This window comes from Mirounga leonina, unplaced genomic scaffold, assembly GCF_011800145.1.
Source record: "Mirounga leonina isolate KUSES-001 unplaced genomic scaffold, KU_Mleo_1.0 Mir_154, whole genome shotgun sequence".
Classification (NCBI taxonomy): domain Eukaryota; kingdom Metazoa; phylum Chordata; class Mammalia; order Carnivora; family Phocidae; genus Mirounga; species Mirounga leonina.
In genome coordinates this window covers 56,251,636-56,278,122 of record NW_023270389.1, presented here as the reverse complement: position 1 = coordinate 56,278,122, position 26,487 = coordinate 56,251,636, and the positions used below count along the sequence as shown (strand labels likewise).

At 39.1% G+C, this 26,487-nt stretch overlaps 1 protein-coding gene across 1 annotated transcript in view; it reads right to left on the bottom strand.

The window, feature by feature from the left end:
- Positions 1 to 4,957: 4,957 nt before the first annotated feature.
- The window catches only part of F5 (coagulation factor V), a 66,288-nt gene continuing 44,758 nt past the window's right edge, over positions 4,958 to 26,487 (bottom strand). The window contains exons 14-26 of the mRNA XM_035010868.1: positions 25,840 to 26,475; positions 22,999 to 23,161; positions 21,984 to 22,220; positions 20,931 to 21,144; positions 18,869 to 19,048; positions 16,853 to 16,969; positions 15,862 to 15,933; positions 14,800 to 14,903; positions 14,218 to 14,373; positions 11,886 to 12,030; positions 9,982 to 10,133; positions 7,050 to 7,232; positions 4,958 to 5,361 (exon numbers count right to left, since the gene is read on the bottom strand). Of these exons, the coding sequence (XP_034866759.1) occupies positions 5,215 to 5,361; positions 7,050 to 7,232; positions 9,982 to 10,133; positions 11,886 to 12,030; positions 14,218 to 14,373; positions 14,800 to 14,903; positions 15,862 to 15,933; positions 16,853 to 16,969; positions 18,869 to 19,048; positions 20,931 to 21,144; positions 21,984 to 22,220; positions 22,999 to 23,161; positions 25,840 to 26,475 (2,506 nt within the window). The 3' untranslated portion in view covers positions 4,958 to 5,214. The remainder of the gene's footprint in view (positions 5,362 to 7,049; positions 7,233 to 9,981; positions 10,134 to 11,885; positions 12,031 to 14,217; positions 14,374 to 14,799; positions 14,904 to 15,861; positions 15,934 to 16,852; positions 16,970 to 18,868; positions 19,049 to 20,930; positions 21,145 to 21,983; positions 22,221 to 22,998; positions 23,162 to 25,839; positions 26,476 to 26,487) is intronic.

Genomic DNA, 26,487 nt, shown 5'->3' with positions numbered 1-26,487 from the left:
GGGAAAAAATCCTAAAATTCATATGGAACCACAAAAGGACCCAAATATCCAAGCAATCTTGGGAAAGAAGAAGAAAGAAGAGGCATCACACTTACTGATTTCAAGCTACATTACAAAGCTATAGTAATAAAAAACATAGGCTGTTGGCATAAAAAGAGACGTAGATCAATGAACAGAATAGAGTCCAGAAATAAACCTATCCATATATGGTCAATTAATTTTGACAAAGGTGTATTGAAAGGACCCACTAAGGTTTCTTTTCTGGGTTTTATGGCAGTAATTTGTTGTAAATGAAGTCGGAGCACATGTAACAATCATGTTAGTCGTGACCTCTACTCCAGCAGCTTTCAGGTTTTGGTGTAGAAGTCTGTTGACAGTTACTGTAAATTGGCATTTATTATGCTATAAATTCTTTTTCATTGACTTAATCATTTGCCATTTTGCAGCTTATGTTCTGAAATGAAAATATCCTGTGGAGAAAAATAACTATACGTTATGAACTCTATTCAAATAATGGCTTAGAATGGGATCCTGTTCTGGATAAAGGGAATTGAGAATGTAAAAAACAAAACTGTCCTGAGGTGAAAAGTATGCTTTGGCTTAAAAAGGCATATAGTATATTATTTACATCTTTTATCATTATTGCTTATTTCTTGGAATAGAATCATTTCTGGCTTTCTCAAAGCCACATATTAACCAATGGCTGTGTTCTGCATTTTTCTCATTTTAGCCTTTGAGATAATTATCAGACATTCTGCACTTTTTAAAATCTCATTTTATAAAGAATTCTCTTATTGGCTATGTAGAATACCACCTACCAGATAGAATAATTTTTGTACTTATGAACCTGCCATTTTCTTAGAGATGTCTTGTTGAGTAGAATAACACTATGATTTAAAGCTTGCAGTAAAAATGCCAAACCTTGTGGTACCTTGGAACCAGTTTATTCTTTATTGTGCTAGGTAGAAATGTGAAGTAGTTAAAATACCTTATTACATAATTTGCTCATTATATAGATGTCACTTTTGTGTTTTTATTCCATTCTTCATTTTAATTTATCTAGTAGTGATGTTTTATACTTTCTGATCAAACAGGTTCATGGTGAAAATTAAAATTTCAGACTTCTCTTATCCGTAAGATAAGAAATAAAATAAAACTATTACTCTTAAAAAGTAATAGTTAAGTCCTATTTCATAAGTGGTAAAAGTTTAACGTTTGGAAAAATTTTGTTCATCATACTAGTAATTGGGGGAAAAAGGTAAATTATGTCAAAATGAGACATTTAAATTTAAATTAAATTTAATTTAATTTAATTTTAAAATTAGAAATAAAGAGTTAAAAGATATTTCCTTCAGCTAAGTAGTATAACTGGAACTTTTTACTATTAAACATGGCTTTTATAAATGAGTAGTCTAATAATTTTATTCGTTGTCAGTATATAATAGCTTATTAATGTCTTCCTCACCCCAGTATGAATTTTAAATTACAAAAAATTGTCCATCAGCTTTAATTTAAAAATAAATCTAGATATTGAAATAAATTTGATATCTTTTTATAAAAAAAAAATCAAGTCAAAATGGATTAAAGACCCAAACATAAGATCTGAAATTCTAAATCTCCCAGAACATTAACAATGAACTCTTTGACATTGGTCTTGGCAATGACTTTTTTGGATATGACACCAAAAGCATAAACAATTGGGACTAGTTCAAATTAAAAAGTTTCCACAGAAAAAGAAACCATCAACAAAATGAAAACACAACTTACTGAATGGGAGAAGATATTTGCAAAGCACATATCCAATAAGGGATTAATATCCAAAATATATAAGGAACTCATATGACTCAATAGCAAAATAACCCAAATAAAAAATGGGCAAAGGACCTGAATATACATTTTTCTTTTTTTAAAGATTTTATTTATTTGAGAAAGAGAGTGAGAGAGAGAGAGAGCACGAGAGGGGGTAGGGTCAGAAGGAGAAGCAGACTCCCCACTGAACAGGGATCCCGATGCACGACTCGATCCTGGGACTCCAAGATCATGACCTGAGCCAAAAGCAGTCGCTTAACTGACTGAGCCACCCAGGCGCCCCTGAATATACATTTTTCGAAGAAGACATATAAATGGCCAACAGATTTATGAAAAGATACTCAACATCACTAATCATCAAGGAAAAGCAAATCAGAACCATGAAATAGGGCGCCTGGGTGGCTCAGTCGTTAAGCGTCTGCCTTCGGCTCAGGTCATGATCCCAGGGTCCTGGGATCGAGTCCCACATCGGGCTCCCTGCTTGGCAGGAAGCCTGCTTCTCGCTCTCCCACTCCCCCTGCTTGTGTTCCTGCTCTCGCTGTCTCTCTCTGTCAAATAAATAAATAAAATCTTAAAAAAAAAAAAACAAAACATGAAATATCACCTCACACCTGGTTAGAATGACTTACCAAAATGACAAGAGAAAACAAATAATGACAAGGATACACACTGTGAGTGGCACTAGCCTCCATGGAAAACAGTATGGTACTTCCTCAAGAAATTAAAAATAAAACTATCATATTATTTAGCAATCCCATTTGTAGACATACATCCAAAGGAAACCAAATCACCAGCTTGAAGAGGTATCTCTATTACCATGTTCATTGCAGCATTATTCTCGATAGTTAAGCTATGGAAGCAACCGAAGTGTACACCAATTGATGAATGAAGAAAATGTGGGGGGCGCCTGGGTGGCTCAGTTGGTTAAGTGACTGCCTTCAGCTCAGGTCATGATCCCAGGGTCCTGGGATTGAGCCCCGCATCGTGCTCCCTGCTCAGCGGAGAGCCTGCTTCTCCCTTTACCTCTGTCTGCTGCTCTGCCTACTTGTGCTCTCTATCTCTGTTAAATAAATAAATGAAAATCTTAAAAAAAAAATGTGGTATACAGGGGTGTCTGGGTGGCTCAGCTGGTTAAGCATCTGACTCTTGATAGAGGCTCAGGTCATGATCTCAAGGTCATGGGATCAAGCCCCAGTTGGGCTCTGCACTTAGCGGGGAGTCTGCTGGAGATCCTCTCCCCCTCTCCTTCTGCCCCACCCCCCTGCTTCTCTCTCTCTCTCTCTTTGGAATAAATAAATAAATCTTAAAAAAAAAGAAAAGAGAAGAAAATATGGTATACACACAATGGAATATTATTATGCCTTAAAAAAAGAAGGAAATCTTACCATTTATGACAATATGAATGAACCTGGAGGTCATATGCCAAGTGAAATAAGCTAGACAAAGAAAGACAAATATTGTGTAGTATCACTGTATGTGGAAGTAAAAAAAAAATCAAAGTCATAAAAGCAGAGAATAGAAGGGTGGTTGCCAGGGGAAGAAATGGGGAGAAGCTAGTAAAAGTGTACAAACTTTCAGTTATAGGATGAATAAGTTCTGAGGATTTAATATATAGCACAGGGACTATAGTTGTTAATACTGTATTGTGTATTTGAAATTTGTTAAGATAGTAGGTCTTAAGCATTCTGATGAAAACAAAACAAAAAAGTAACTGTGAGGTGATGACATATTAATTAACTTGATAATGGGAAACATTTTACAACATATACATATGCCAAATCAACAAGTTGTACACTTAAATATATTATGATTTTACTTGTCACATGTATTTCAATAAAGGTGGAAATAATGAAAGCCAATGTTTTGTGGATGTTTGAAGCTCCTATATACATTCACAGGACTCAGCCCACCCACAGATGCAATAGGTAACTCTGACAGTATCTAAAGATGCTCCCAGTGAATTATACTCCTTGGGATGCACCTGTGACTTGGGTTAACCAAAGTGAGGCTGTGCCAGTTCTGGGCCTAGCTTTCTGCTTCCTAAATTGTGAACACTTGCTTTGAAGAGCCTGAATCACCTTATAAGAAGTCCAGCTCCCCTGTTGGAGACATCCAATGGATAGACCACTTGGAAGCCATGTAAAGAGGAGAGGACCTGAAACCACATGGAGTGTGACAGAGAATCAGCTGTTTCAACATCTCGTTGAGCCTTCTGATGACTCTGGTTAGAGCCATGTCTGACTATAACCTCACTGGGGACCCCAAATGAAGTCAGCCATAAAACCACCCAGCTGAGCCCAGTTAACCCACAGAATCATGAGAGAGAATTAACTTGTTTTAAGCATTAAAGATTTGGAGTGGTTTGTTCTATGGAAGATAGCCTCACCAGTGATTGTTCCACGTGACTTCAAGGAGGCCAGAAAGCTCCCCAGTCTCACAATGTCTATGGGATCATTGAATGCCAAGTTCCCAGGGAAGGGAGTGCGGAAAGGAGAAGTTGTTGAGGAAGGGAGAAGAGGAGGTTGGAGCCATGCAGAGAAGGGCACTGAAGGTGAGCTTCAGAGGCTTGCCAGTCCCAGCAGGAACCGTTGCCTTTGGGCCAATGGTTCCAATGCTGTTTTGCAGGTTTTAGCTTTCTCTTAGGTGAACCTATGTTTTGAAACAGTATACCATTGTGGTGCCAACTAGAATGAAGCCAAGGTTACACGTTCATTTCTTCCGTGGTTATTTTGGTTGTGTTCCATGTCTAAAGACCCTTCACTCAGAACATCAATAAGTAAATCAGTCCCAAGGGAGACCAGGCCAGATTCACAAGTTGGGACGACTGTATCTTTACTCATAGAGGGCCAGAAAAATCATTGTCATATAGGTAAGACAGGGTATTTTAAGCACTCATTATTTCATATGGTATGATTTTTTTTTTCCATGTCAAGAAAAATGAACCATTTAAAACCTTGTTTCCTTTACTCTTAAATCACAGTTTTTTTTTTTTTTTTTTTTAAAGGTAAGCATGAAAGCTATCCAGGTCTATAAATGGCTTTTTAAAAAGTAGTATCTCTTTTATTAGTGTGTGTAGGTTTTAAAAGAACTATAATAAAGCATGCTAACTACATAAATATTACTTTACGTAGCATTTTTAATCATTGTGAAAGAAGCCATTTGCTTGTTGGTTCTTGATACATTCCCATCTATATTCGGATTAATGAAGAATTAATTGTTATCATCTCACTGAATTGTGGCAAGGAGTTTACATTATGAAAGTTTCATATATAAAATTTTATTCTCTAATAGAAAAAAAGGAAATACTGAAAATTAACATTTAAAATAGCTATAAAATACATTGCCCGCTCCAAATGGCTTGATATCTTATTTAAGAGTCCTTCCTATGTCTTTGAATATTCAATTCTAGTAAATATCACAGCCAAAGAGTTCCAAGCGAAGCGCAATACTTTGGTTCCATGTTTTAGGAATGATGCGGATAAACCTGGAGATAATTGGTGGGTTGAAAAAGTTCTTCACGTGTCCTTTGATATTATTATTTCCTTTGAAAATCTGAAAGCAAAATATGGTAAGATCTTTAATAGAGATAGGATGGGTATAAAAATCTTACAGGTGATTTTTTTTCTTTTGCAATTTTAGCTCAAGCTGAGGGCATCAAGGAACACATACAATGTTATCAGAGATGATCTTCAGTCAATTATGAAATCACATGCCTAGCAGACCTCTTTAGGGATTCCAGCTTGCCCGGGATCTGACCGCTGACAGGGTGTTCTGAAGCAGCTTCAGAACCATCTCTGCCCTTAGCCCCTTGGTAGCTGTGTGACTGGGCAGCTGACTTACATGCTCACTGGCAAAATGGGGGTAATAAAAGTTTACCTGAGAGAAGTCGTTATAAAGATTTTTTTAAGTATGTAAACATATGACAAGTGCACTGTAAGCGACAGATAATGGTTAGTTGTCACTAACATTTGAAATAAAATGCAACCATGTGTTTTTACTTATTCTTTTTGGCAGATGCCTTCTATTCTCAATTGAACTGTGTTTTATGACTTGGTTGTTTTCCTTTTTGCATCCCCAGCAGTTTCCCCAAGATTTAAACACAGCAGCAGCTGAGTCACTGTTTATGACAATGATACCCAACTATAAAGACATCCTAGTACAGTGACAGATATAACCAGCCAAACCAACCAACCAACCAGACAAACAACCCAGGAGTTCACTACAAAGAGAGAGAGGTTCAAATTCATTCACCGAGATAAGGGCTGAGCCCATGATGAGCATTCGGTAAAGGTCATCCCCTTCTCCTGTGTGGCCCCTCTTACTGGCTCCAGCCTGATTTCCCTTCCTGGAATATTAGGCTCATCTCCTTAGTTTTGCCCTAGTAGCATTTTAAAAACATGTGACTGGGAATTAAGGACTATAATGGGGTAGTTCGTCTTGCAGGAAATTAATTTCCTCATCAGTTAGGATAACAATTGTCTCCTGCTTAATAATATGATACAAAAAGCTTTATGGCCGTAGGTATTTGATCAGTCAAGATAACAAGTTTACCCAAGATAATGTTAATATGCTGTTATTTCACAGTGGAAGGTTCTCTAGACCCCTGTTATGGACTACATGTTTGCGTCCCCCTCAAATTCATACATGGAAACATTAACCCCCAGGGGGATAGTATTAGGAGGTGGGGCCTTTGGGAGGTAATGAGGATTAGAGTAGGTTGTGAGGGTGGGGCCCTCATGATGGGATTAATACATTTACAAAAATAAGAGGAGACATGGAATCTCTCTCTTCCTGCACCAAGGAAAGTCATGTGGGGACACAACCAAGAAGAGAGCCCTCACCAGGAACCCAACCATCCTGGCACCCTACTCTTGGATTCCAGCCTTCAGAACTGTGAGAAAGAAGTGTTTGTTGCTTCCATCTATGATCATTTGTTAGAGCAGTGCAAGCCGACTGAGACAATGCTACCATCTTTCTCAATTAGAGCTAATTAAGCCTCCCACCGCCCCCTGGTGTTTGGTTCTCACTATTTCACAGGTGGCTCAGCCACCGCAGAAAGATGACCTGCATGGTCTCTGTTCCCAGAGCAGCTACCTGCTGAGCGAGGGTTCAGACTTCTCAGGGAGGAGGTGCATGTCAGTGCATATTTGTCAAATGCAAAGAGCTGTTTGCAAATGTAAGGTATTTCTCTCATCATAACAGTTGGTGAGTTGCTTTGTTGCCATGACAGCACCCTGTACCTTGTCCACCATGGAGGATTTCTGCCTGTAAGGCTTCCATTCCATTCCCTGGTCACTGTAGTGGATGGTATAGCTCTTCACATATATTTCAGAGGACAGAGACTTGCAACCCTGTGTTACAATCGCAGTTATTTTCTTGATTTTGAGCAGATCAATTTGTAACCACTGTTTGTTGTTGTTTGCCTGTGAAAATGATGAGGACACATGAATAAGGCAGATGTTAAAACCTTCAATTTTTTAGACCAAGATACTCAGAAATGCGCAGCCCTCAAAGGCTCTCTTTTCTGTCTCAGCCCTTAGGGTTCTCTGTCTCCTAGAGGACTTCCCTGTTCCTTCTTGTTTGCTGTCGCAGACGTATATAAACTTTTACTAGAGTATTTCATATATCGTACAATAATGGCTTACTTATTTGTATCCCTCTTTGAAGGCACGGATTTACTGTATTTTGTTTTCAGGTACTTAGCACAATGCATGGCACACAGTTGGTGTTCAACAAATATTTTTTGAATGAATAAATAAATGAATCTTACTTGAGAAAAAATATTAGATTGCTAAATTATCTGTAAATATTATTCTCTTAACCAAATTTGTTTAAATGCCATGATGATATTGCTGATGGGTTATCTGGGAAAGAATTGGGTAGCATCCTCTCTCTAACTTATTTTAGAAAAAGTTCCACTTTTCTTTCCCTTGCTTATGTCAACCAGGAGGAGTAGTCCAATTTCTTTTTTCTGATATTTCAAATAAATGTAATACTTGAGAGACCTAATAAAGCCATGACTAGGACTTGATATGGTATGGTATGGTAGCTGTCCTGTCTCTGGCCTAATGAAGTGCCTAATCATACTTGGAGAAAGAGGATCAGAAGGGCTAACTGAGTTTTGGAGTAATCTGAGACAAATTTTCACCTTTGGGAGATTTATCATGCCCCATAGTCTCATTCAGTTCTATATGAAATAATAAATAGTGATATATTTCTTTAACATCACTTATGTGTACATGTATGTATGTGTATATATTGATACACAGATATATGTATAATTCATATACTATATGTATTTTTAAAGCAAATTAATTGAATTAAAATTATTATATTAATTAATTTTTGTTAATTTTGTAACACCCTCTAGTGACATTTGGTGGTTTCTTAGTGTATCTTCAAGCTGTATAGTATCCAATCCATGTCGTACCAGTGATACAGAGGTAGAGAGCTAGAGGGTTTTGAAGACATAACAATTTTTATAGGTATAAAAGAGGCAGAGATGCCTCAGTATGCATGTGTGCCTGCCTCAGTCTGGCTGATATTTTTTTACCCTCTCTAAAGAGACCCTATAAAGATATTTGATTCTAATAGAAGATGAAGTGAAACAGTTCTGATCTAGAATTCCAGATTTAAAATGATGGCATTAAAATTTAGAATTAGTATTTCATCTTTGAAGCCATTATTATATCACAAAGACTAAGAGCAAATTATATACAGAGCAAAATTTTTCAAAAAGCTGTAAAATACAGGGTAGGGTGACAAAGTTATACCATGAGCAGATCTAAAGAGTTATCTGGGAAAAAACTGGATGACATCCTTTCTCCTTAACTTTTTCTTTCATTTTTTAATTATTTTATTTATATAATTATATAAATGTAATGTATTATAACATCATTACTTTTATTATTTTAACTTCTTTAGGTCTCTGTTTCCCCTTCTGCAAAATTGCACAATGAGGTGTCTGAGTGTCTTCAAATGGTGGGAGGATCACTGACCATCAGGAGAATGGGCTTCCTGATTCTGCCACCAAACTAAGCTAAAATGATTTAATCTCCTTTGTGTTTAAACTTAAAAGAAAAAGTCTGGACCGGACGCTTTTAAACCCCTTGCTGTTCTTACATTCCGTGAGTCTGTGATGGACCAGAAATGAGTTTCGAGACACAGATGTCAGTTCCCAAGACTATCTGTTTGGGGTCCAAGCTCTTCTGTTTTCTCCACTACTATGCTGACAGCCTAACATACGGATAGGACCTGGAATTCTATGGAGTCCAGGGAACTGGAATGTAGGTATCTTAAGGGAGGGACATAGGAGAATAGAAAATAAGGAAGGGTTAAGTTGACTGACAGAATCATTCTGATTTCTGATGCCATTGTGATTTTTCAAGTCAGTTGAAGAGTGAAATAAAAATGAGTCAACTATTAACTGTTATCCTGAAACTAAGTCACTGGAATTATCCAGTGGGTTAATATTAGGGGCAATATGACTCTCTGGAAGATGCTTATTAAACTTAGGCCACTGATTTATAACCCTGGTTTTGCAGCATTTTGCCATGCCTCCAACTGTCTAAAGGAATGTCACAAAGTTCTCAAAAAAAGGGAACAAAAAAAATTTAAATAGCGCTATTAAGAAAATGAAAAGTATTGTTAAATTGTGAAAAAAAAAAAAGAAAGTGCTGCAAATCTGAATCATTTATCACTAATATATGTTGTTTTAATTAGGAGTTGGCAAACTATAGCCCAAGGGCCATATTTGGCCCCCTTCCTGTTTTTGTAAATGAAGTTTTATTGGAACACAGCCATGCTCATTGATGTATTGTTTATAACTGTTTTCCTGCTACAATGGCAGAGTTGAGTAGTTATGACTGAAAATGTATGGCTCACAAAGTCTAAAATATTTATTATCTGGTCCTTTGCAGAAGAAATTTGCCCACCCCTGATAAAAATCAAGACTAGACCAAGAACCACAGAGATGATAAATAACCTCTCTGAGCCAAAGTCAGAGCTAAAGTTATCAAGTCAATAGATATCCTAGATTCTCAGACCTAGGATCATAATCTGCAGAAACGGGAGATTATTTTCTGACTTCCCAGGACCCCCATGGTTCCTGTAGTGAGGGCCTTTGCTTTCTTCTGGACGGCTGAGAGAATTCCATTCATAGGCGGATTTTACCTTGGCTTGCCAGGCATTTACACGACCCTGGGCATTAAGACGGGCAAGGAAGGGTTCCCAGTAATCTCCCCACCAAGATTTTTTAAACGAGGAAGCCGTGATTTGCTTGTTTTCTATCTTTCCACTTTCCATACCCAGCGGTGTGGAGCATCCTGTCAAGAGAAAGTTATGTGATTAATTATGCACTACCACTATTCCCTGCATGGTGGTTTGCACTGTGAGGAGAAAAGAAAAAATATCACTATTAAGTAACAACAAAAACAACCATCGCCAACAATGATGTTATTGCCTAAGTGCCAAATCCTGTTTTTAGGCTCTACGTGTGTTACCTGATGCTCCTAATTGCCTCTATTTTACAAGTGAGAAAACAAAAGCACAGCAAGAAAAAGTAATTTGCCTGAAGTAACACTACTAGCAGAATCAGAAACTAAATTGGATCCCAGGAAGTCTGATACCCAAACACCATGTTCTAAATATTTAAACGCATTTTCCTCCTTCAGAGAGTCATGGAAACTTCTGTCTTTTCTTTGAGGTAGAAAATATTCCTACGTTATCTATGTATATAAGAATATATTCTATTTCTCTTTCTAAAAAATGCTACAAAGAAGAAGATACAGTGGACTCTTGGTAGTCACGTTCAACGGTTTATTTTCAACCCTTTGAGGGTGATTCATGTTATGCACCATTTAGAATTTTGCCAAGGTGTGCACTTGCATGTTAGTCCTCAAAGCTGGTCTGTGGATATGAGAAAAATAGCTAGTGAGTGAGCCCAGCCAACTGCCCATCATCATCATCATCTATCTGACGCTTTGTTCTTGTGGGTAAATCATGCTGACATTTTCTTGAAGTGATATCTTTCTCCATGAAAAAAAGATTTAAAAAAAGAAAACCTACTGCTAATACTGATTATATCAAGAAAGTGAAGAGATTTTTTAAAAAGCAATGCTTCTTGAATAGAAAATAGATGTTTTGAATAGATTAACAGAGTTGAATGTCACATTTTAGATTGTTTGACTCTGATCTGAACAAACTACTATTTACATCATATACCATATAAAGAAAAAAACAGTGACTCTTTGTTCTATATAATAGAATTTTATTATGGCCATTTATGATTACCTGGATTTATTTATACCATAGGTCACATTATATCCCCTGAAAAACAGCAGCTTACATAGAAAAAGCTTGAGTACCTTTATAGAGCGCCAAACAGAATGCAGAGTTCAATCAAAGTTTCAGGAAATTGAGGGGGGGGGGTGCCTGGGTGGCTCAGCTGGTTAAGCATCCAACTCTTGATTCGAGCTCAGGGTCGTGAGATCGAGCCCTGCCTCGGGTTTCGTGCTGAGCAGGGAGTCTGCTTGAGATTCTCTCTCTCCCTCTCCCTCTCCCTCTGCCCCTCCCCGTCAGCGCTCTCTCTCTCTCTCTAATGAATAAATAAATCTTAAAAAAAAAGTTTCAGGAAGTTGGTAAGCAGTTTAGATTTCAAAAACATTCACTGAACATCTAATACATGCCAGTAATGTTGCTAGATACGTTCGTTACATTAAAGCCTGAGTGTGACCTTTTGGACTTCAGAAGATTCGGGCCTAGTCTGAATCTTAGTTCTTATTGAAATGGGCCAATGGAGGTTATTTGAAGCTAGGGCCTTTCCTTGGAGGGTCATGCCAGCATCCATGCCATCCTGGCACTGTTTGGAGATGGTGCCTGCCTGCTGGCTGGTAGAACAGTCTTGGTCCAGGTCACAATGTAAATGAATAGTTTACCTGAGCAGAACCTGTTTCACCAAGGTTTTTCTAGGCACCTCTGTGATTGAAGAGAACTAATAATTCTACCCATTCTTCCGTATCTACTAAAGCTTGATTCTCTAGGAAGCAGCGGGACAATAATGCATCTTCGTTTCTTACCGTTAACCTCACAACCTTGCAGCTCCAATCGAAGGGCAGGTCTATTATAGGATCTAATTGGAGAGATCCTAATATATCTAGCCACAATAGGTGGGTCAAACTGATTCTCTTTTATTGTAGAGGCATCCGAATTGCCACCAAAATACTAGAGGAAAAGAGGAAAGCTTAGTTATGGAACAATTCTTTATAAAGTGATTTTATAATAAAATTTCAGTTTAATTTAATATTGTCATATTAAGTTTTCATGTGGCCTGAATTAAATCACTTGGTCTTAATAACTGGAGATACTTTCACTTCAGGAAGATGGTGTAGATGTACTTTGCCTTGTTCCTCCTGCTAAGTACAACTAAAACATAGGAAGCCCCTGAAAGATGAAGAGAAGAAGGCAGACGGGTTAGGGTTCTTGGGACCCAAGGAACAACATGGTAGTGGGCTCTCTGGGTTTTATTTTTGTCTCATATATCCCAGATTGGGAAGTGAAGAGGCCAGCAACCAGGAAACACCACTGGGTACAGACACACAAAAAAAAGCTCTGGCAAAATCTTCCTTTCTCTAGCCACAGGACCAGGAAAGGGCAGTCTAGCAAGACAGAAAACTTTCAGACAGTGATTGCTCTACTTCTAGCTAAACATCATAGAAAACACCGTGGCCCCACCCAGAACAGCAAAGGCCAAGTGGGGAGCCTAGACTTCCATGCTTGTAAGACTGTAACAAGGCACCCCAACACCCTCACTGGGATTGTGTCAGAGAAGGCCAAATAGGAACCCAGGACTTTCATGCCCACCAGCTCCTAATAAGGCTCCCACCACTATAGTATCAGTGGAGACTCTCCCATTCCCACCCAACAGCAAAGAGGAGCAGTCCTCCTTCAGTGGGGAACCTGGACTTCGAAGTCCACCTGGCAGTGATGAGGTGTGCCCCAGCCCCTTTCCTTGCCAGACCAGTGTCAGAAAGTGCCAGCTAAAACAGAAAATAAGAGCAGCAAGACTGAAAACTAGAAAAATAATAGATAAAAACAATGAAACAGGGCCAGTTCTTTGAAAAGATTTTTAAAAAAGGCAAATATCTAGCAAGAATGACAAAGCAAAAAGAGAAGAGATGCACATTCACTAATATTAATATCACTGTAGACCCTGCAGATATCAAAAGCATAAGAGAATACTACAAACAACTCTACGCACATAAATTTAACAGCTTAGAGGAAATGGATTAGAAAAACACGATCTCAACTTATCCAATAGGAAATAGATAATGTGAACAGCCAGTAACTATTAAAGAAATTGTATTTGTAATTTAAAAGTTCCTGGAAAAGAAATCTCTAGGCCCATGTAGTTTGGTGAATTCTATAAATATTTAAAGACTTAACACCAATTCTAGAAAATCTCTCCCAGAAAACAGAAGAGCATGCTTCCTAAATTATTTTATGAAGCCAGTATGACTCTGATATCAAAACCAGAAAAAGACAGTACAAAAAAATAAAACTACACACCAATATTCCTCATGAATATAAGTGCAAAAGTCTTGAAGCTATGAACTCTAACTGTAGTCTGTGTTCTCTCTCCAAGACTGATTAGTCAGGGCTACAATTTGAGATTTTCATGATCTATTCTAAGGTATAGTGCAAATAATTTATTACTAGAGATATAATACAGACACTAGTAAAATAGTAAATAATTTACAGGAAAAATGAAACAGATTGAAAGTTATCAGTGTAATAATGGCAGACTGACTCCTTACATTCTGATAGCTCTCTTTGGAAAGGGGATTAGGGAGGAAGAGGAGTTAGGGCTGGTACACATGGGTTTTGGGGAATAATCCTGGCTGAGTCTCAGAAAGACCCAGCAGGGGATTGTCACTCCTCAGTCAGGGCAGCAAAAAAAAAAAAAAAAAAAAGTCTGAAAAGCACACTGCCCCAGCACATAACTGGTATTAACATTGCTATTTCCTTCAGGTACACTGAAACAAAGAACAAAATAAAATGTAAAAGTTAGTATAATCAAAACTCTTGGAGGCCAGTTTTTAGCATGAGCCCCTTAAGACACAAGACTCTGCTGTCCACCATCTGCCAGTCAGAGAAGTCTGGGTATTTAGTTTGATCAAAAAGTGATTTTTGGTAGAGTTTTGAAGTGTCATAAGTCAGGCTTATGCCTTTAATTTATAATAACAGACCTATCATTGTACAACTTTCTTTCATAAGGCCCTAAGAAAACCATTTGTATTTCAACTGCCCAGAAAGGTATTTTTTAAAAAGACGTAATGATAGGCATAGTCATTGCAACCTGGCGAGCCTAGGGTGAGTCTTAAGACTCAGAAACAAACAAGGCACACAGACCATCACATTCCTTGTGCTGTTCCCTTTGAAGATCTGCCAGTTTGTCCGGTCAGAGCTGTATGCCACAGAGAACTCTGTGGTGTAGTAGGACTTCAGATACTGTTTGGCACCTTGAGTCTGGATCCCTGTGAATACGACTTCCCTCTGCATGTCTACCTGCAATATAGCAAAGCCATTACACAGACTGTCCTTGTCAACGAGTCACACACTGCCTTCCTTAATTCACTGTGTAACCAGCATTCTTTAGAACTAAACAGCCAGCACCTAAGGTCTAAGCGCTAATCAAATGGCTAGATACAATCCATATGTGAGCACAGAGTACCTGGACTCGAATCCAGGTTCAACCACTTACCAGCTGTGCATGACTTTTGGCACTTAATTAGTCCCTCTGTGCCTTAGTTTTTATCATCTGTACAAAGGATATCTAGGCTATTACTAGAACTAATCTCATAGGGTTCATTTTTGAATAAGTAAAGTACTTAGGATAGTGCCTAGAACATTGCAAGAAGAACAAAGAGAAATTAAATCACTGTCATTTTATTATTATGGTACTGTAAATATTATCAGGTTAATAAGATATACCTGGATCCAAGGTTTAGAAACAAGGTCTGCTGAAGATTTTTCTGTGATCCAAGCATTATATGACCCACCATTGTTTAATCTTGCTAATTTGGGCTCCCAATAACCTAAATCCAAAAAAGAAAAAAAATTTATTCTGAATTAAAAAAAACAAACCAAAAATATATAACTAGCAATTTCCCAAGTAAGTTTAGTCCCAGTGGAAAACCAGATCTCTGCAGGAGCTTCTGTTGAAGTTAGGAGACCAGGCAGTTGACACGGGCCTCAGCTACTAAGTCAGTTCATGATGATGAAACCTTCTTGGCTTCAGGTCAGTGCTTGGTCAGCTGTCAACCACCACCCACCCCCTTTCTTGCATACAGGTTACGTTTATCTTTTCTCAGTTATGTTGATGTGGTTGCTACTGAGTGTGCTTGCCTAAGGGGAGGTTGTGGGAGGGATTATGGGAGCCTCATGATCCCTTGCAACTGACCTCTTGGTCTTAGGAAGGGTTTTGAGGCAGAGTGAGGAAATTTAGAAGGAGATCCTGACACACAGTGGGTGATTAGCAAACTTTCTTGAATAGAGGAATGGTTAGCACAACAAAGAGCCCTATTAATTGGGAGAATAGTATCTGGCCAATAAGACCTTGTGAATCTGGCTGGAATATTATGTTTGTGATCAAACCTGGAATGGGGATGAATGGGGAGAGTTTTGGAAACGGGTACATGGTTGTAGGAGTAAGGAATCCACTCCTTGCTCAATCCCTGCTGAGAAGTTGGACTGCCTGTGTAGAAAGCCCTAGCTCTTGGTCTTCCCTGGGACAGACTCTCTGGGAACATTATACACCAGAGAGGGTGGCAGTGATAAAGGAATGCCAACAGGTTTTAGCGCCTGTCATATTGCTCCTTCCTCTACCAGATGAGCACCTCAAGATGGAGCTGCTTTACCATGTGGTAGAGAAAAGCCCAGAGAGGAGCAATGATCCATAGATTGAACAGGTAGGGTTGTCATGGGTTGTTTTTCAGGCTGTATACTGCACAACTGTAGGAGATGGCTTCCAAAGGCTATGATGCTATTACTTACCCAAATGCTTAGAAGCTTTGATCTGTGAATCAGCTATGATACCATTACTTAGTCCCATTGGCATCTTACATTCTAAAAAACAAAAAACAAAAACAAAAACAAAACAACAACAAAAAACAAAAACCAAACACACACACACAAACACAGCAATGAATAATTTTTGCTTAGAAAATACATATAACAACACAAAAGCTGCATGGCTAGAGATCATACCTCTGGTGAGTCAGCAATTCGATAGCTTCACCTACCTTATATGGCACCGACTTAAATATGTCTGATCATAAAATGGTAAATGTACTAGCAAGACTGGTGCTAGTCTTTAACAGAAATAGTGATACCCTAGAGGAAAACCATGGAAATCCCGGAATTCAATTAGTTTTAAATGGATTTCCATCTGCTTGTATCTTAAAATAAGACATTTTACAACATTAAGTATTACCCCTTTTAAATCTATGTTCCCAAAAGTTGACCTGAAAGTTACAGAGTTATTTACATTCTGATCACAAAAGAAAATGCCAGCCACTCAGATATCTGGATGTCAACACAGTGCTTGGTACTCAACAAGTACTTAATAAATGCTGCCTGGCTGGCTGGGCAGATAGGCAGATGGAAATGATTTCTCAAATACTGAAATGCCAAGTTCAGAGACTATCCTAGTCATTGTTGAATTCCTGGTATCTTATCCCTCCTCTACTCAAGGAGTCTGGAAAATTTCTTGCACTTTCCCACGAATCACACATTATGAAGGAAGACACTTTATATTGGTTCCCCAACTGAGAATGCCTTTGGGCTGAAATATGTGGTTTAAGTTTCCTAGGAGATTGATGTTTGTGGCACAATCTGACGATGGGTCAGAATAAAAGCAGTTACTGGTACACATTCTCCCTCTGTCATGCAGAGTTCCCAGAGTTCAGTATTTCCAATCTAAGAGTTAGTGATGTTCCAGCAGGGACCCTCCTGCTGAAAACATCACATGGCTCTTGGATGGTACCTCTGTCTATGATGAGAAATGGTGTTTGCATCCCTGCTCTCTGGTTTTCTCCAACCTCTGTGTCAAGGAGCCACCAGCCAGATTTTGATGGCTTCATTTCAAGAGTTTTAAATGAACCTAAAATAGAGAGTGAAGGACAACATTACACACCCCAAATTAACAATATTAATTGACAGCTATCAAAGAATCCTAAATCCCTGCATCACAAGAGGCTTTGGAAAAGAAATCAAGAATGATCCATTTCTCTTAGGCAGGACTAGAGGTGTAACAAACAGAAAAACAAAACAAAGCAGTGACATACATACACATTAGTAAAAATAAATAGCCCAGGGACTTAAAAAAATCTCTAACACCCCTTACTAGAAAGAAACTTTCAGTTATCTATATATAATGTTACAAGCTAACCCATACACAGCACAGCTTCTGAGTCCTAAGGATGAAAATGACCTTGAATGACTCATCACTGGGCCTCAAGAATACCGTACAAGTTTCCTTTCTCTCCCATTTCTTTGGCTTTTCTTTTTTTTAATAAGAAAATTAAAATCAAACATCCTTCTCCCATGTTTTCAAATTTTCTATTAAGTCTACATATTTGGATAGAGATGCACCTAAATTGTTTCAGAAAATCACTGAAAATGACATTTCTGAAACTTCTGATTATCCATTCTGATATTTAATGCTACCCATTGCCAGATAATACTTAAATTCTGCTGGCCGTAATTCATGTCTATTTTCCAGATTGTGAGTGAAAATTAATAGCCGATGGTCATCCTCCTTTAGCACACTAAAAAGATTGCAGCCTTCCACTCCCTCCAATACAGGTAATTTAGATTCGAAGATTTGGATGGGCCAGCCAATTCCAGCTTCTCAGTGTTTCCCACAGGCTCATGGAAAGGAGGACTGATCTGGCAATTTACATTCGGTGAAAAGTAAGGAGTAAGTTTACCTAATCCCCTCTTGTCTCTGATTTTAAGAGAGTGACTCTTTATAGCTTTATTAATGAGCCACAGGCCTGAATAAACAAACAAGAACACCCTGTCCTCCTTCTTAACCAAACCAGTCCCATTTGGACTGCTGTGCCCTTCTAAGGCTGACTCACATAGCAACTTCTCCATCCAAAGTGGCGAGGGATTGACTGCCTTCACTAGCTTCTCAGAGCGTTTGTGGAAGGTAGGCTGCTTGTTAAAAATGCAGAGTCCCTGGCACCTGCCCAAGATCCCAAGATCTATCAGATCAAAGTCTCCGAAAGCAAAATCTCTGCTTTAGCCTTTGCATTTTAACCAGCTTCCTAGAATTTTACTATGCCCGTTACAGTTTGAGACTCAGCAGCACCTAGCACTCATAACCCTACCCACACACCTACCACACAGATACACCTACAAACAACTTGCTGGCACATAAAAATCCTTTGTGATGGCTGGTTTGTTTAAACCTTTTCGTTATTTTGTACATGAAAAGTTCTAAATACCCCTCTTATCCTTTAGCGTTTATAATCATTAAAAAAAAAAAAAAACTTTTTTCCCCTTCAAATAGCATCCTGAGTCAGTTTAAGATTCCTGTAGTCACTTGCCCAAAGGTATCAAAGTGAGAGTGTGAGGAATAGAATTCAAGAATTCAAGAATCCCAAAACCCTAGTAAGTTTTTAATCTCCTTCCCAACAGAAAGCTTTAGCTGCCTGAGCCCTGTGGGATTCATTTTTATAATCTGTTTAAGACCTGGCCTACGTGACACACAGTGGCTTGGGAAAAACTGCATTACACATAGCATCTCTGTAGAACTGAGTTGAGCCCCACATATAGTCTGTGTGGTGCCACAAAGAGTGTATATATTAGCTGACTTTTCTGTACTCTGTATGCAGTTTGGGGATATGTCTCTGCCCAGGATCTATGCCAGAAACCATGTCTGACCCTTAGGAAGTAAATGCATAGGAGGGAATGAGGGACAGTGATAGTTGCCCAGATTGCCTTCTCTAGCCATTTTTCATCAGGGATCTCTTTTCATTGTGCAGATCTTTACCAGGCAGCAGGGGCCAGACCCCGAGCTGGTGCTGTTGAGTGCCATTTTCCAGCAAGGTCTGGCCATGGAAGTGAACCACATGAATGTCTCTGGAGCTGCCCATGTTCAGCAGATGCAACCTCACCCATTCTTGCTCATACATTCTCAGGCCAGGCAAGTTGTAGATCATTCCATTAATGGCTGAAAGGACAGAGAGTTGCAATCAATTAGAAATCTGCAGAGAGGCTGCTAAAGAGGTCTGAGGCATCCCACCTTACCACCCATCTTCCTATCGCTCCGCCTGCCCAGGCATATAGTAAGGACCCCAGGGTGTTCTGATATCAGTGAGAGGCTAAACCTCATGCCAGCCTACAGAAGTTTCCCACAGAATTTACCATTCTCCACCCCGCACCTCACACTCCCCCTGCTCTCTGCTTCACTCACTTATCCTTGATATTTACAGTATGGATTTTCCTGTGCTACAGAAACAGAAAGACTGATATGAGCCAGATAAGTGAACTCCAGTGGTTAGAGGAAAGAGAGTGAGGGGATACACAGCACATCACCCAGAGGCCTAAATTCAGAGATAGTTCTAGGCAAAATTAGGAAGGCAGACGACTGAGGTTCATGTTTATTCTCTCTATGATATAGCTCCTCTGTCCCCTTCCCAGCTTAAATGTCTAGGGTTCTCAGGCTTCATCCACTCTCCACTCAGTGAAACGTGTGTGTGTGTGTGTGTGTGTGTGTTTAAATCACCTGACAAACTTAATCACCTTAAAAAATAATAAAAAATGTTAATGATACAGCTTTGGGCTACCATGCATTTAATTGAGATTGAAGTGAGTGAAGTTTTTATTAGTAATGTTATTCTAAAGTTAAAAGAACTACTATGGAGTTTCAGGAACTGAGCAAGTGAATTTGGGGAGGGAGGGAGTTGAGATCATCTTCGCACCCTTAAGGTTACATTAGGTATGAGAGCACCTGTCTTCCCACTCCTAACACCAGTCCTTACTCCCTCATCTGGGCAGGAAATAGATCTCAAGTGATTCTTAGGTCAACATTGCTAACTCATTAGGATATGGAATGAAGACTTCAACATAGCAGGTGCTCAGCAAACATTTGATAAATTAAACTGAATGATAGAATTCATCCATTTATTCAGTAATTCAACACACAATTACTGAACACATACTGCAAAGGCCAGGTGCTGAGTTTGAGGCTGGGAACTCAGGTGGTCTGCTCAGCAGGTACCCTGATAAATACTACACCATGGGGATTACCTAATTACAGAGACTTCAACTACAATATATTTAAAACTAAGCTATATCCGGTGAATTTTACTCTTTCTTTGAGGAATTGGGAAGCAGTGGCTCGAGGGTACTCAGAAGTAATGGGATAGCCAAGAGACAAGCCTATCTGATTCTGGGGCTATGCTTTCTCACTAGGTTGGAAGGTTTTCAGAAGAGTGTGCTTCCCACGCCTGAGACCAAGTGCCCTGGGCTGAAAAGCCTAGAAAAGGAGTTCAGAGTACATATGTTTCGCCCCCCTCCCCCCCAAAAGATGCTCCCTTGCCACGATTCTCCTATCACCCAACTACCCAGTGTCCTATCTTGTTTTGTTCTAGATGCTTCGGATGCCACCTGAGAACTGCTGACAGCTGGAACTGCCACCATCATTTTTCTTTAGAAAGTACACAGGGATGATCAGTTCTTCTAGACAAACAATCATTCCTTTAGTGATCAAGGAACAGGTTTATTAACTGTTTATATTGCAGAGTAATGCCAATTCCTTTTTGACTCATGCTACCAGCTGCTGCACACTGGCTTTTTGTTGGTTGGTTGGTTGGTTGCGTTTGTTCTGCAGCAGGCTCCTGTGCTCTCTTTCAGACCTTCTCTAGCTCCTATATGTGCAGCACCACCTGCTGGGCGACATCAGCCCTCAGACATTTAAGGACCTGGTATGGGTTGTAGCTCCTGATTCTTCAGAAGCACCTCCTGTCTAATCTTATGAAGACCTAGGGCAAGAATCATGGTCACCCCATGTGATTTAGTTCAGAGATTAGATCAAAGTGAGAGGAAAATACCATGAAACTCATGGGAGTTTTTTACTTCTGAGGATGCAAGTCTCCAAGGCCTTGGGGACTGGGCCTTCTTTTCATAATACCAGCTCTTCTTTTCATCAAAGACCATGAAAAGTAAGATGAATTCTCTCATATCCACCGGTGTGTTGCTCTTATCAAGTACTCCTTTTTGACAGATCAGAAGGGGACCTATCAAGCCAGAATGGATATCTTTTTCCTGGAAGACAGTAGGAGCAAAATGCACAGATTTTCTCTTTCTCAGGATTTCCTTTGCTCTTCTGACAATCACTGATGATATGGAAAAGGAAACCTCAGGAGCTCTGAATTTGAAGATTATAAATGAAGAGGTTACTAAGCCTGGGTATCATCTGATCATCTGATTCTGTGGCACTCATCATCCCTTCCTCTGATTAGTCCTTTATCTCAGCATGGCAGTAATGATAATGTTAATGACAATATCAATACTATTATAATTACTATTTATTGAGCATCTACTATTATAGTAAATATTTTGCTGGTAATATCTTCTTTAATTCAGACAACAATCTTGTATAATAAAAATAAGCTCACTTATTAAACAAATATTACCAAGTACCTACTGTTTTCTCATTTTTAACTTTAGAAACTGAGGCTGAGAGAGGTCAAGTAACTTTCCCAGGCCCACACAGTAAGTGACAGGATAGTGATTGAAATCGAAGTCTGTGCTCTCTCTCTACCACGCCCAAAACGAAGGCATCTTGACTTTGCGGCTCTCTCATAAAGAGCAAAAGAAAGCTAATACTTGCTCAAGGAAATAGAAAAAAATGTCTTCCTCTGCAAAGGTAGTCACTCTGACTGGGGTCAACCATTTCAGTACCCCTCATTCCTCGCCACTGAGCACATGTTTCTCTCTCACGGTCATCTGAAGGCAAGTCGCTATAGACTGTTGACCATAATCCTTACACATTCCTCATGGAAAGCAAGACATTTAACGAGAAATCATCTTGACCCTTCCGTCTGGTGGACTCAGGTTATGAGGTTAGGGGAATGACAAAAACTTTCAATGGGTGTACCCACCGGGTTCACAGCTGAGTAGTAGGCCCAAGCCCGGCAGGCAGAACCAGGATTTTCCGGCCCAGATCGAGTGGTGGCGTGCCATACATATGTATAACTGCTGTTTGGCTGAACAGCATTATCTTCCTTAAACCATTCAGGAGAGTCATCTTCATAAGTCTTTCCCTCTGACGATTTTTCGTAGGAAAGCCCATGGGCATGAAGAGAATATGGTCTGGATGCTAAATTTTTAAAACGAACCTAGAAAAAAGAATGATCCACAAATGTACTTAAGTCCAACAAAAATCCAAATTATACGCCAAAGTAGATGGTTAATTATTAAATGAGACCTAGATATATATACAGTGGGATATATTAATTGCATACAAGTACAAAGTAACATGTATATTATTTCATTGAATTTTTACAACATCCTGTGAGCTAGGGCCCAAGTAGTTTACCCTAGAAACACCAAAACATGTTTGTTCTTAGGCTCAAAGCAAAAGTATTGACATTAGGCACAAAGGAAATGATCACAGCAGGTGCTGCAGATTTGAAGATTGAATGAGCTTTGGGTCTTGCTCACAATAAGTTTCCAACCTCCTGATGAAGAGACACCTGCACATGTGGATTCAAGTTAAAAACCTGGAGACCAAAAGTACATAAACAAAGTATGAATGGGGTTAGATGGGAATGCCTGAAAGGAGCAATTCAGTTGAATGTGCAGGAGAGGTTGGGGTAGTAAAGAACGTCTCTTGGGGAAAACAGAATTGGCCCTTATGGAATGAACAGGAGCTCAGGAGAGGAAGAAATAAATTCATGAGATCGTTTTTGTCTTTTCTTTTCTTCTCTTTTGAGATCATTTTTTTTTGAAGATTATCTAATTACTTGGCAAGCAGTCTCTGAAAAGAAGTATAATTATTTGTTAATTTTGGAAAATAAATTACCTGTATCCCTCCTGCCCCTTTCACTGTTACAGCCCTCTGGTGCTTGTGGAAATTCCTCTGATGATCTTAGCAATGCTCAAAAAATGACTTACTTGGATGACATCATCCACTTCAGCTCTAATAATAGGACCAAGAATGCCGAGATGCTCTTCATACTCCCCCAAAGGATCACGTTTGGTAAAAGTGCTATCAAGGTACTTTCGAAAGACTACTTTCTTGTATATGGTATTTTCTGGAACATCATCAATGTCTTCGCTGAAATAATAATAAGAATACTATTTGTTTAAAAGAACAAATGAAAGACCACTCAAAGAAATTGGGGGAATTATCCCTGTTTCTGAGTATAGTATCTAGCATGAATATTTAATTGGTACTTGGAGAACAAATGAATGAAAATATGAATAAGTAAAAACTTAAGCCAGTAAATATCCTTCAGATCCGAGCTCACATATCATTTCTTAGGTAAGTCCTCCTATAAACCTTTATATGTCAAATCTCTCTATATTATTTCTTAAGTTTCCATAGTGTTGCTATAGTATATACAGTATATTCCTGTAGTATTCTTATATTTCTCTAGTATATATAGTAAATTATATGTCATTTATTTGTGAGGTTATCTATTCGAATCTGACTCTAATATTAGAGTGAAAACCCCATGAGGTCAGGGATCATGCCTAATTTGCTCATTCTTTTATTTTTAGTACCTAGCCAGTTATCTGGCACATAGTAGGCACTTGATAGATTTTTGTTTAATGCATTAATGAACAAATACAATCATATATCACATAGCAGATTTTTAATATCAGACGCAGACAAAGCCAGGCAATTGGATAGTGCCAGGGCTTGGGGCTGTCAGGTATCAATGGTCACCCCTGTGAAGGCCACTAGATGGCTGGGGGTTTTATACTCTGAAAGTAGCCATTCTTCTCTCATTTCTTTTTTTAAAATGACATTATTCCTTGTGTAATTCACCAGTTCAGTCTGGGGCCAGAGCACATCATATTTTCTCACCGACTCCTAAATTTCCCAAGCCTATGGAAATAGGCCAAAAGCTCATCCATCAGTCTCATGGTATTTGTTATGCACCATGAGCCATCAACAGAGAAACCCATTCTGCCTTCTTTCCAGTGTTCCTACCCTACTGACCCCATCCTTCCAGACACTAAGCATAACATAGTTTCACAGAACACATGGGGACAAGTAAAGCAACTTTGACTGCCATAAACATGGGTTGCATATCTGTAATGGTATATAAGATTTTGAAGGAACTGGTTCCATCCCTTTCGACTTTGGAAAGGCCCTAAATCTTACTCCTTCAGGGCCTCTCTTAGAAATCCCTAGATAAACTATTTATTCTTATATAGCAATGGGTGCTACATTTAAATAGGAAGTCATAGGAAAATGTGTTTTTTAATTATTTTTGGGGGGAGGGGGTGGGAGGAAGAGCAGAGGGAGAGAGAGAGAATCTTAAGCAGGTTCCATGCCCAGCATGGAGCCTGACGTGGGTCTCAACCTCACAACCCTGAGATCATGACTTGAGCCGAAATCAGGAGTTGTTAAGTTTAACCAACTGAGCCACCCACATGTCCTGAAAATGTGTTTTAAATTAACAGAGTTCTAATATGGAAATGGCAGACATCAGATTAATGAAAATTTTTTTTTTTTGTCTGTAAGCCATACCATGCATTGCGTTTGCTTACTCTAATTACACTTTGGTTTTTGATTTTTAAAAGATTTTATTTATTTATTTGAGAGAGAGAATGAGAGAGAGAGAGCATGAGAGGGGGGAGGGTCAGAGGGAGAAGCAGACTCCCTGCCGAGCAGGGAGCCCGATGCGGGACTCGATCCCGGGACTCCAGGATCATGACCTGAGCCGAAGGCAGTCGCTTAACCAACTGAGCCACCCAGGTGCCCCTGGTTTTTGATTTTTAGTGTAACTGTTAGCTTTGGTAAAAGTTGTGTATTATATTTAGACAGTTTAAGCATGGTCACCATGCTGTGTCCTGAGAATCTGTAGCTGACTAAGCCTTGCTCCTTGTCCCTCCCTCTCTTCTTTCCCTATATTGTCATCCCAGAATACAGAGTCCAGCCCATTATGGCTTTCCATCCTTAAGCAGAATTGAATTGAAAACTCTTTTAAAAATGTCTATAGATCCCTTGGAAACTCTCTGCTGTAAGTTAGACCACTTACAAAATTGCATGAACTCCTTCAACTCTACGGTTAAGAGTGGCTGGAACCCTGAAATGTTAAATCCGAAGAGGATCTTGGGGGCCATTTGGTGTAACACCTTCATTTAAAAAATGAAGTTATTAAATGAGTGATTCTATAAGCCAAGTTAAAACTCAAGTTTAAATCAAGGTAAATCATCATTGAATGACTGCCTCAGTTGAAGGTATAAACTTGCTTTTTCTTTCTAAACTGGTTTATATCCTTGGCCTCTGCTACTGGAATCTCATGTAATTTGAATCAGACGTCACCAAGATGCTGTATACTTTACATTGATCAGTAAACAATTTAAAAATATTTTTTGATAACCAAGTGCAAAAGGAGATTTCTACATTACAAATTTGGATTTGAAGCCAACTTCAATGAAATCATGTTGATTAGCAGATAGCTATGGATAGGTTGGGCTCTGCGCCGAGGCAAGGAAAGGGGGTAGGAACATGTGTGGTGAGAGCGGAAGAGAGAAGAGGGGGCTTCTTTATAGAATATCATAGATTTCTTACAGTGATTGTTCTTATATTATCCAAATGTCCCCTAATGTAGAGAAGCTAACCTTGGAATTGACAAAGGAAATTGTATAGGGCAAGTGGCAATAGGGGACCTAAATTATACTTAGTATAATTTGCCCAGAATTATTTCCTTGGACTTTAACAATCTTTTTAGCAGTAGTGGAAAAATGAGAATGTAAAAAGAGAAAATTTGGCCAAACCTTTGAGCAAATTTTGAATAATCCCAGAATACTTCTTCAGCAGCAATGTAATAATGTTTTCTGTTTCCATTGTTGCTGCGGAGGTACCATGCTGCAATGTTGTCAGGATTTCTGGAGGAGTTAATGTCTGTCCTAGTATCAGTTTGGTAAGGGTTGTCATAGGCCACGTAATCAATTTCAGCAATGTATTCTTCACTGCTCTCTTCCTTCTGCCTTGGAATAATCTCAATATAATCTCCATCATTTGCACTGAGGCCTACTACAATGGGTGGATTAAGTTCTCTTGGCATAAAAGTGTTCTTTAGGGTAGGAGATGGTGGGAGAGATGGCACCTCATCTAGGTCTGGATAAGGGAAAGTCTGACCAAATTCTGGAAGAAGCACTGACTGACTAGATTCAGAGGTGTAGGATGTCTGAGGAGGTGATGTCTCTAGATCAGGAAGAAGGGCCGTTTCGCTAATGTCTGGAGAGAGAGTTGCCTGGTTGAGGTCTGGGGAAGGGAGCATCTGATTGAGGTCTGGAGAAAGAGTCATCTGGCTGATGTCTGATGAGAGAGTCTCCTGGCTGAGGTCTGAGGAAAGGGTTGTCTGGCTGAGGTCTGGAGAAAAGGTTGTCTGGTCAAGGTCTAGAGAAAAGGTTGTCTGGGTG